This window comes from Cucurbita maxima, unplaced genomic scaffold (assembly GCF_002738345.1).
Source record: "Cucurbita maxima cultivar Rimu unplaced genomic scaffold, Cmax_1.0 Cma_Scf00026, whole genome shotgun sequence".
In the NCBI taxonomy this organism is placed as follows: domain Eukaryota; kingdom Viridiplantae; phylum Streptophyta; class Magnoliopsida; order Cucurbitales; family Cucurbitaceae; genus Cucurbita; species Cucurbita maxima.
Window position 1 is genome coordinate 1,261,909 of NW_019272042.1, and position 11,815 is coordinate 1,273,723.

At 32.1% G+C, this 11,815-nt stretch overlaps 2 protein-coding genes across 2 annotated transcripts in view; both read left to right on the plus strand.

Annotated features, from left to right (window-relative positions):
* Positions 1-6,385: 6,385 nt before the first annotated feature.
* On the plus strand, positions 6,386-9,169 carry LOC111498959 (sugar transport protein 13-like). The gene is made up of 5 exons (XM_023150356.1): positions 6,386-6,603; positions 6,687-7,006; positions 7,586-7,710; positions 7,799-8,303; positions 8,451-9,169. Exons 1-5 carry the CDS (start codon positions 6,402-6,404, stop codon positions 8,991-8,993), a joined length of 1,695 nt encoding a protein of 564 aa, XP_023006124.1. The 5' UTR covers positions 6,386-6,401; the 3' UTR covers positions 8,994-9,169.
* A 1,887-nt stretch (positions 9,170-11,056) lies between these two features.
* Positions 11,057-11,815, plus strand: part of LOC111498960 (mavicyanin-like) — a 2,193-nt gene continuing 1,434 nt past the window's right edge. Inside the window, exon 1 of the mRNA XM_023150357.1 lies at positions 11,057-11,323. Within this exon, the coding sequence (XP_023006125.1) occupies positions 11,134-11,323 (190 nt within the window). The 5' untranslated portion in view covers positions 11,057-11,133. The remainder of the gene's footprint in view (positions 11,324-11,815) is intronic.

Here is an 11,815-nt window from a genome sequence, read left to right on the forward strand (position 1 = left end):
CGAAAAAATCATGTTTAGGTTTGTCAAACATGAAATACCTCAAAATATACTATAAGTGGATATGACTAGTTGTCAACTTCTCCCTACTCCATATTGTTGTCTTTTGCTTACATTCTCATATAACACCAATTTCAATTTCTCAAATCTTGCTTTCAAAACTCCCTTTTGAAATCTCTCTGCCCCGTTTTCTAAAACCTTATTCTTGAACCAGGGCTAAAAGCTCAAGCATACGTCGCTTGGTCGTAGGCGACGCGAGAATGAATAGGCTTAACTCACTTGTTGCTGAGAAATGAATGTCGCACAATCGTAAGCCCACTGACATCAAAGTGAGATAGTGACACCAGGGAGGACGTTAGGTCCCGAAAGGGGGTTGATTGTGAGATCTCATATTGATTAAAGAGGGGAACGAATCATACTTTATAAGGGTGTGGAAACCTTTCCCTAATAGACACGTCTTAAAACTAAAAAGTTGATAGCAATAAGTAATGAACCAAAACGTATAATATCAGTTAGTAGTAAGTTTGGGCTGTTACATATCATATCTACTATTATACGTCCATTCTTTTAATAGATACCTCATTCTAAAAAGTCGCACCCTATTACAAAAAAATGAAGGATAAATATGAATTTATTAAAACGGTAAGGGCAAAAAAGAGAACAAATATTTTCCTCTATTGTCTCGTGTATACTTAACTAGTGATAAGCACGTGCAAACATAAGGTCAATAGTTTGTCGTAAACGCAATGAAAACAAATTCAATTCATGAAAAATTTTAACATAAATTACATATTTGTAACTAATGCAAATTATATAATTAAATATAAATATCTCAATTAATTGTAAATTATAAGTTAAGTATATATTATATAATAATTGAATTAAAAAGGTATTTAAAGAAATATATTTATTTAAAGGTCTTTTTGGAAAACAATATATATACCTTTTTTCAATTTTAAGTTTTTTTTCGCGTGAAAGAAAAAAAAAACTGACAAAATTTACATAAATAATTACCAATTTAAACGTAATTCATCATCTACAAAAAAAAAAAAAAAAAAAATAATAATAATAATAAAATAAAATAAAATAATAATAAAGAAAAATAAAGAAAAAAAAAAGATAGTTTTTACTATTAAAAAAAATAATAAATAATTATTAATTTGAACATAGATTAACTCACCTAAAATATATATTATCTACCGAAAAAATTAGAGATATATTTAATTAAATAAAATGAATGAATAATCTAAAAATTATAATAGTTTGGAATATTTGGAATATGAATATTTTTTAAAACCTAACTTTGGCATGATTGTGAATTATTTTATGAATATTAAGTTTAAAATTTGTGGTGGCACGTGACAAAGCTCAAAACAAAATAAAATAAAAAATTCAAAAAAGGAATTTTATTTATTTTTATATAAAATAACCATTCATGCGTGTGACGTGCCACGTGGGTAACCACGTGCGAGTAAAGGAGGAAAAACGTAGTGTAGCTGGGGTGGTATCTACTGAACTTTTTAATGAAGGTACTCCGTTACTTCTATGACACGTGGAATTTACTCAGTGGATGTTATTTTCCACCTTGGAATTTCCCATTTTTCTCTTAAATCCTCCCTTCTTAATTCGACCTAATTCCAATAAAGTATTGTCATCAGCCTCATAGTTTTTAAATATGAAAAAACCCTTCCCCACTCCATCTGAAGTGAGATCTCACGATCCACCTCCATTGAGGTCCTAGTGCTCTCGCTAGCACATTCTTAACTGTATAACTCTAATACCATTTATAACAGTTCAAGTCCACTGCTAATATACACTGTCTGTTTTTGTCCATCACGTGTCGAATCGTGGTTTTAAAACGCATATGTTAGAGAGATGTTTCCACACCGTTATCAGGAATGCTTTGTTTCCCTCTTCAACCGATACGAGATTTCACAATAATTTTTCTTATTATAAAAGACAAGTATGGTGATTGATGACTACGAACGAATATTTATTTAAAAAAAGAGAGATAACTCAACATTAGGTACAAAATCATTATTGAATTTTAAGATAATTAAGGACAAAACATTAAGCAATGCCATAATGCCCTAATACAAATAAATGGTAAATTTGATTGGCAACATTCTTATAAACCATCGTCTAAGGTCTGATCGTGCGGGTAAAAATTTTTCGGGTTACTTCAAGTAGCCTAAGGTCTAATCGGTAAGTAATCGAAATTATATTTTAGATTCTCGGGTTCATTGAATTTAAAATTTTTATCGACATTTTCATACGTCCATGAACTTATTATCGACATGAAGGGTGAACGAAGTCGATTATTAGTTCATAACCTAGCCCATTTCTATTTTGGGCTAGTTTTCAAATCTTGCTTTGTGTGAAAAGGGTAAAATAGTCATTTCAGCATGCATGTCATACCAATGGGCTTGGGGCAGGATTGTCAGAGACATATGGGCCACAGCCCAGATTCAATCCTTTTGATGGGCCTCCACCGTGCGTAACAAAGCCGACATGTCGATTGTATTTATTAATTATTAAATACATTTTTTAATTTAAAATTTAATAATAATTTTTTTATTTCATAGCGCTGCTTTTGTGTCTTTTTTGTCTTTATTAAAAAATATTATAACTATTTTTTTAATTAAAAAAAAAACTTTTGTTTGTTTTCTCCCAATTTCATTACTTTAATTTTTGCATTTCTTAAAATTATTCAGAGTTCATAGCAAAATAATAATAATAATTTTTTTTTTTAGTTTTTAAAACTTAAATAGAGTGAGGTACACAACAAAGTGTTAGGAAATTAGTTATAATCATACTCGAGCGTTGTCGAGGGTAATTTTGTAATTTTCCATACTATTTCAATAGAACTTGGCACTTTCAAAACATTGAACACGGTCCTGAATTTTTTTATGAATTAGTATAAACTCTCGAGTAATATCTTTTCTATCCCTATCTTGTTTTCATTATTGTTACCGTTTAACTAGGAACGACTATATCTCGTGGAAGATAAATTGATTGAAACCTCGAACGAAATTTCACAAAATAGACCTAATCGAAATCAAAATCACTGACATGACCGAGTTTTGCTACTATATCATTTGTGAGTGAGATCAACCTTGACGACATTCTAACATTTTGTTGATGTCATGATGATGTGCTAAGTTTAGTGACAGGATAAACTTAGAAAATTTGAACATGAAATTTAGGATAACTTTTTGGTTTTGGAGTCATCAATGATGTTTGCTATATAGGCAAAGTGTGTTGAGTTTAATAACCTCGATACGTGTTCGGTATTGGTAAGGGTTGTTGGTAGTCTTTATAAATCCGTTATGTCATATAAGAAACGGTGACTCAAACTTAGAAGTTATATGAATATTTGAGATTTTATTGTCGTTTTTAATCCATACGAGATAGTCGATGTTTTGTTTAAAGGTCTAAAAACTAACCGATGACCAAAGAGATAGACTATCTTTACATTTATATTATATCAATAGCGACATATTTAATAGAAATTGACGAAGGATCACATAACGAGAATATAAATCCTAATATTTAAGAATTAGAGATAGAGATATCTATTTAACCTTTAAAGTCTGCTCCAAATATGGCGGAGAATCTCTTTTGAAACTGGAGACAAGAAACGAAAAAAAGAGACTTCTTCCCTTTAACTAAAGGGGGTCGAGAACGAGTATTACATTTACTTTTCCCATTCCCACCTAGTTCCCCGATCTATATATATATTATATATATATAAGTATGTTGAATATTTATCTATGCATTTACATATAAACTATAATGAATCTAATTCAGTAAATTAATTAGCACCACAAATTCTCGATAGTCAATCTGATTCGGATAGTTCTTATCCACAATGTTTCTTTAAATTTGAACTTATATTAGTCAAACTACGTCGTTCCGAGCCAACATCCAAGTAGGGTTTAAAAAACAATGCCTTTTTTACCGTAATTTTAACCATTGAAGTCAAAGAAAGAAAAGTCAAAGTACATGGGGACATGCCGCCCCTACCACTTCCCTTTTTGGTTTGACTTCCCGCGGTAATCTTATCCATAAAAAAACTACAAATCTTGTAATATAATTTTAAAAAGTATTTAATAAATTTCTAAATATTTAATTTTTGTTTAATAGAGTTATAAAGTTTAGAAATTATCCAACAATACAAAATTAAAAATTTTAAAATATATTAGTTAATAGATTTTTTTTATATATAATTTGACCTAAAAAAATAATAATTTTTAGGCATTGTCATTGCTATCTATTATCCACTAATCTAATTATTTTTACGAAAAAATTATTTAAAAATATTAAATAAATAAAAAAAAAATTAAACACTCCCATTAAAATAAATCCTAAAAATTTAAATTTTCACAAGCCTCATTTATTTATTTATTTATTATTATCTAAAAGAAAAAAAAAACACAAATAAAGGGAGAATTAGGCATGTTTTTTTTATCTTTATACCTTACATGAAAGTTTCTTTTATTTATTTATTTAATTTTAATAATAAAAACATTTGACTAATGTGTATAATCAAAAAAACAAATCAGACGGCTGCGGCTAACTGAATATTGTGAGAACATGATATTTGAAAGTCAACATTTCTTTTTCTTCTTTCGGATTTTGCTTAATTAAATTAATTGCTTCAAAACCTAATTATTGTTATTATTATTATTTATATTCGTTCCATTATTTTGACTATAAAAAAATTATTAAAAATATTATTTAATCGATGGTTTCTATTTTCGATATAATTTTTATTAAGAAAATATAAAATATCCCAATAATATTAAATAGACGTCTCTATCTTCCATTTTCAATAAAGCAACCATTTCGTTCTTACGTGATATTATTGTATGATTTTTTTTAACATTAAATTATTTATAAATAAAAATTGATTTTCAACGATTGGGTGAACAAACGAATATTTGTTCTTATCCATACGGAAGTTAATTGGATAAATAGGAGTTATTTTTCTATAAATAGTAAAATAAGAAAAATACAATTTAAAATATAATATAAGTAAATAATATTGGACAACCTATATAAAAAGAAAAAAAAATTATTTTAAAATTCTCAATTAAAATCCACACATTTATTTACTATTTTTATTTATTTATATATAATCCACACGAAAAGTCTTCTATTTCATCCTCGTCGACGTCTTTTTCATCAAAATTTTGAAAATAAAAATAATTTTCCCAAAATATATTAAATAATTAGAGTCTTACGTTATTTTTTGTTTTCCAATTGACCAAATTAATAAATTAAAAAAAAATTAAGAATAAAGATGAAAATTTGGCTTCTTCCACCGACGTGTCGTTTCCTGTGCATCCTGAAGACTTTAATCTATGAAACGACATACAATTTCTATTCCTATTCCCTTTCACATTATATATTTTATTTTCTGAAATTTAAAATTCTCCCACGTTATTACTAAATTATTTACTAAAAAAAAAATAATATAAGAATTTAATTTAAAGAAAGCTGTTGAGTTTGACTTACGTGGACTCACCCCATTGGAAAAATTATTTAATTATAAAAAATAAATTAAAATAATTGTTTTTATACTTTTAAATCTGTTAAAATTATTATTATGATTTAATTTAATTTGGATAGATTTTTTTACATAATATTTATCTAACCGCTCAGATTCACCTCAAATATTGTCTCTGTCTGTGCTTTTCTTTTTGGGCTTCCCCTCAACGCTTTAAAACTCGTATGCTGCTTAGGGAAGGTTTCCACAATCAATGTGGGACATCACAATCTACGTCCCTTCGAGGCCCAGCGCATCGCTGACACTCGTTCCTTCCTCCAATTGATGTGAGACCATCACTAAATCCACCCTTTTTGGGGCCAGCGTCTTTACTGGTACACAGCCTCGTGTCTACCCTTTTTAGAGAACTACGAGAAGGTTGACACATTGTTCGTTGTCTGGCTATAATACCATTTGTAACGGCCCAGAACTACCGCTAGCAGCTATTGTCCTTTTTGGGCTTTCCCTCAAGGCTTTAAAACGCGTTTGCTAGGGAAGGTTTCCACACCTGTAATTTATTCCCCTCCCCAAATAACGTGGGACATCACAATTTGCGCGCATAGAAAATATATAATAAATATCTTATCCACAAAATTTAAATTAATAAATATGTAAATTCAAAAAAGGAAATTGGATTTTTTTTTATTGGAAAAGATTTGGAATTTAAGTTGAATATTGAATTCACACACGGTTTATCCATCCGTAAAATAATTTGGTGTTGACTAGCCGTCTACGATAAACATCAGCCGTTCAAATCACCACGTGGAAGGATCCTAGCGATGTCTCTGACCTGCTTCTCTCTACTTTCTCTCTCATCGTCGCCTATAAAATCCGAAACCACACGGCGGGCAAGATGCAACCAAGTGTTTCAGTCTCTTCTTCATTCAAATTTGGCACCTCGTTTGCTGTTTTCTTCGCCACCATGCCTGCCGGAGGATTCTCCACCGCCGCTGGCGGCGCCGAGTTCGAGGCCAAAATCACTCCCATCGTCATCATTTCTTGTGTTATGGCCGCCACTGGCGGCCTCATGTTCGGTTACGACGTCGGTGTTTCCGGTGAGTAAATTAATTGATTTAGTAGATATAAATTTAAAAGTTTAGAGACCAAATTTATTTAATTTTATTATTTTTAATCTCAGGTGGAGTAACGTCGATGCCATCGTTTTTAAAGAAATTCTTCCCGATGGTTCACCGGAGAATCGAAGAGGGCGGCGATAGTAACTATTGCAAATACGATAACCAAGGCCTTCAACTATTCACATCGTCCTTATATCTCGCTGGATTAACTGCCACCTTCTTCGCCTCCTACACCACACGACGGCTCGGGCGACGGCCGACCATGTTGATCGCCGGCGTGTTTTTCATAATTGGTACCGTCCTCAACGCCGCCGCACAAAATATCGAAATGCTCATTATTGGTAGAATCTTGCTTGGTTGTGGTGTCGGTTTCGCCAATCAGGTCAGATTCTTTGAATTATTTACCCTAATTTCTAGTCATGAAAGTGGTGGTCATTTTGTTTGACCTATAATACACATTAAAAATTAATATCACGAAGGGAATCATTTGAAAACAACAGGTCCGATCTTCCATGTTCGTAAATCATGTGACTCCAAATAATTAAAAAATAAGATCCGTTCTTCAAAATACAAAAATATCTAATAGATTCTTAAATTTTTAATTTTGTCGTCGAATATATAATATTTTATTGATGAAAAAGATGGATAACAAATAAACAAAATTTTTATATGAATCTTCTCTTTCCCTTTTGCTTTCTAAATAATTTGTCTTTGAGTTCACAACGTGATTCTTTGGCCACCCTTTGGATTCCCGATGCATTATTTATAATTTTATTTATTTATTTATTTATTTATTTAATAATAATTATTATTTTGTCTTGTTTGAAGGTGTTGAATTTTTATTATTTTATAATTAACCCAAGATTTTTCTATTGGCTAATTAAATTCAACTCTTTGAAATAAAATATAATAAAAGAAAATTAAATTTTAAAATAAATGAATTTTGTATTTTTAATTACAGGCAGTGCCATTATTTCTATCGGAAATTGCACCAACAAGAATACGTGGCGGACTTAATATATTATTCCAACTCAACGTCACCATTGGCATACTTTTCGCCAGCCTCATCAACTACGGAACTGCCAAGTCAGCATTTTCCCATTTTATTTTAATCACACGTGTCATCTATAACAAGCTTAGCTGGAAAATTAATTTTAATTCAAATTAATTGCAGAATTAAAGAAGGATGGGGATGGAGGCTATCCTTAGGGCTGGCCGGAGTCCCGGCCGGTCTACTTACAATCGGAGCTCTTTTAGTAGTGGAAACCCCGAACAGTTTGATAGAACGGGGTCGTTTTGAAGAAGGAAAAGCCACTCTGAAAAGGATTAGAGGAACCGAAAATATCGAACCGGAGTTTTTGGAGCTGGTCGAAGCGAGCCGGATCGCGAAGGAAGTAAAACACCCATTTCGAAACTTACTCAGGCGGCGGAATCGGCCGCAGATCATTATCGCCGTCGCACTACAAATCTTCCAGCAACTCACTGGAATCAACGCGATTATGTTCTACGCGCCGGTTTTGTTCAGCACTTTGGGGTTTAAAAACGACGCCGCTCTGTACTCCGCCGTCATCACCGGAGCTGTTAACGTTGCTTCTACCGTCGTCTCGATTTACTCTGTCGATAAACTTGGCCGCCGGATTCTCTTGCTTGAAGCCGGAGTTCAGATGTTTATTTCTCAGGTATGGAGATTAGATCGGATTATGAATTGAATCAAACATTTTAAACAGATTAAACAGAAATTAAATCAATGGATTAGATCGGATTGTGAATTTAATCAAACATTTTAAACAGAAATTAAGAACTAAATCAATCGATTGGATGAACAGGTGGTGATCGCAGTGATTTTAGGAATCAAAGTGAAGGACGATACGAACAATCTCCACAACGCACTGGCCATCGTCGTGGTGGTAATGGTCTGCACATTCGTGTCGTCCTTCGCCTGGTCGTGGGGGCCTCTGGGATGGCTAATTCCGAGCGAAACGTTCCCTTTGGAGACCCGATCGGCGGGGCAGAGCATCACCGTGTGTGTCAATCTCCTGTTCACCTTCGCCATCGCTCAAGCCTTTCTCTCCATGCTCTGCCACTTCAAGTTCGGGATCTTCCTGTTCTTCTCCGGCTGGGTTCTTGTCATGTCCGTGTTCGTTCTGTTTCTGCTGCCGGAGACCAAGAATGTTCCGATCGAAGAGATGACGGATAGGGTGTGGAAGCAGCACTGGCTGTGGAAGAGGTTTATGGACGACGACGGTGAGGATCGCCGTCGTTATGCGGAGGAGCCTGTGAAGGCTGTTGGGGTTAATGGGCGGGGCGCGGCGGTGAAGAATGGGCAGAGTAATGGGAATGGGTTCGATTCTGTTTCGTATCAGTTGTAAATTGGGATTTTGGTTTATTATTAGTTCGTTGGGGCGGGGGAAAGGGTATGAATATTGTTGTTATTTTTAATTATTTTGTTTCCCTTTTATTTATATTATTGTTGTGGGAAACAGAAAATAGAGAGTTTAATTAACTTTTGTAATTTGTTTAGAATTTAATGTTAAAAAAAATTCATTAGACCTAATCTAGTTGTCCTAAACGTTCTAAAACGCATCGGTAAAACCGCGTTCGTTGAGGAGAGGTTTTTATGTCCTCATAAAGAATGTTTCGTTCTCATTTCCGACCGATGTGGGATCTCACAATCCACCATCTTAGGGGCCTAGCGTCTTTGCTGGTACTCGTTCTCCTTTTCTAATCGACGTGGGATCACACAATCCACTCTCCTTTGGGGCCCAACATCCTTGCTGGCACACCGCTCAATGTCCTCCATCTTCGGGATTCAACGTCCTCATTGGTCCTCTCTAATCGATATGGGTTCTCACAATCCACCCCCTTTCAGGGCCCAATGTCTTCGCTGGCTCACCGCCTGATGTCTACCCCTTTCGAGGCTCAGCATCATCGTTGACACTCGTTCTCCTCTCCAATCGATGTGGGATCTCACAAAAAAACAGTATGCCAATAGTCAGGTTGGGTTAATTCGAGTAGTCAAGTTAAAAAATAAAACCAAAATGTATGTTAGAAAATAATTAATAAAAAAAATATGAAATATAATAAAAATATGTGTATACAATTGTATCGTACGCAAAATTATATATTTTGAAATTTGATTCGATTCAATTTAATATTACGAGAACCCGTTAACATTTGAAATCAACCCAACTCAACTATAATCATAACCTAACTCCACTGTGATCTCGTTGCTTTATATAGACGTGTTTTTACATTCACTCAAAATTCATTATTACGGAAATGTTGTCCTTAATTATAAATTTGCTTCTCATCAATATATACCTTTGATGATGATGTAATATCTACCTTATTCATCATCATCATCTCTCACAACTAACCCAATAAATAATATAAGTTCTTTACCAAATTAACTTCTCCCGCGAAAAAAGTATTACAAACTTTATATCATCGGCCGAGCACCAAACGAACAAAAATTACTTTTATTTATACCTTCCGGGATGGTGATACGAAATACTGACCAAACCGTGGTTATTTGGACTATAAAAAAAAAAAAAAAAACACCCGAAATACCAAATGGTGAAAGAAAAACAACACGAAATTTCTTACCCGTCAAAAAGTTATGTAGAGACGACTTTGTAGTCGATGGTACCATACTCGACGCGCTAACAACTTACCAGCAAGGCTTAAACATTCCGTTCTTTCCTTTGAAGCTCTTCAAACTCCAACCATTAATGACCAAAAGAAAAGTTTATAATAAATAAATAAATAAATAAGTAAATAATAATAATAATAATAATAATAAAATATATATATATATATATATATATATATCCTTTTTAATGTTATGAAAGATCCAAGAGCTGAATTTAAATGCATTCCTTCTTTTACTCCAAATAAATTTTCATTGCCTAATTAAACAATATGGTTTAAAATTTAATAAAGCTTTCATTAATTTTGGTCCCCTCTCAATTTTATATATTTTATTAAAAATATTTTTAAATAATGGCCTTTAATTTTAAAAAAATTCAAAAGAATATTTTTATGATATTTTATTTAAAAATATACCAAAAATTTAATTTTTTTAATTTTTTTTCTTTGGAACTAATAGTAGATTATTATTTATTTATTTATTTTTTGAAGTTTAGAGTATTATTAAAATTTTTAAAATGGAATAATATGTTTGAGAGAGTGCAAAATTGATAGATATTTTTATTAATTTAAAATTAGAATTAAAATAAAATGCAAAAAAGAAAAAAAAAAAGAAGAAATATTTAAATAGTCGTTGTTTCTTAGATTCTAAGATCCAATGACCAAAATGGGGCCACCTCAAAATAGAAAAATATTTAAAAATAAAAAAAATAAAAATAAAAAATTTGTAAAAGAACCCACTAGAGTTCAAGAGAGATTATATAAATTGAGATGGTAAAGGCATGGCCTTTCTTAAGTTTCCATCTTAAATTCAAAAACCCATTTCAGCCGACTGAAAGTTGAGAGGGTAACCGCCGGAAAATGGGTTTTGCGGCGGAGAGAACGGGTGCGGTGACGGCGGCGGTGTTCGTGGTGGTGATGTCGATGGTGCTAGAGCCGGCGGTGGCGGCGGTTTATAAGGTTGGAGATGCTGCCGGCTGGACCACCATCGGCGGTGTCGACTACAAGCAGTGGGCTGCTACTAAGACTTTCCAGCCCGGTGATGTCATCGGTAAGTTTCTTTTGAACATTTATCATTTTTTTTTTTAAAATTCCTTTCTTAATTATTATTATTATTTTGGAAAATGAATTTTTTTGGATCATAAAAATAAAAACCCATTTCATGATTTTCTCGTCTTCATGCTTTTTGTTGCCCAAAATTTTATTTTTTTAAAAATAAGGATTTTTTTAAATTAAGAAAAAATGGGTTTAATTATAAAAATAATTCTTACTTTTTTTTTTCTTTTAAAAATATTCTCGTTTTTAAAATTTTGTAAAAGTGCAAGGATAATATTGTAATTATGAAAAAATATTGATTTTTTTTTTTTAAACAAATGGAATTATTTTTGAGTAATTTGTAATTTGTATTTTTTTTTTTTTTTTTTTTTAAGGTTTTTGTGATGAGAGAGTGTAGTTTATTGACATTTCCGACAAGAATGGTCGTAGGCTTTGAGTTGGAAGTAGGGCCTAAAAGAAACTTCCAAAAAAAAAAAAAAAAAAAAAA

Excerpts from the sequence above, each read along its gene's own strand:
- LOC111498959 (XM_023150356.1), top strand. The coding sequence starts at position 6,402 with ATGCAACCAAGTGTTTCAGTCTCTTCTTCATTCAAATTTGGCACCTCG. Across the intron at positions 6,604-6,686 it reads TTACGACGTCGGTGTTTCCG|GTGGAGTAACGTCGATGCCA; the intron begins GTGAGTAAATTA and ends TTTTAATCTCAG. Across the intron at positions 7,007-7,585 it reads GTGTCGGTTTCGCCAATCAG|GCAGTGCCATTATTTCTATC; the intron begins GTCAGATTCTTT and ends TTTTAATTACAG.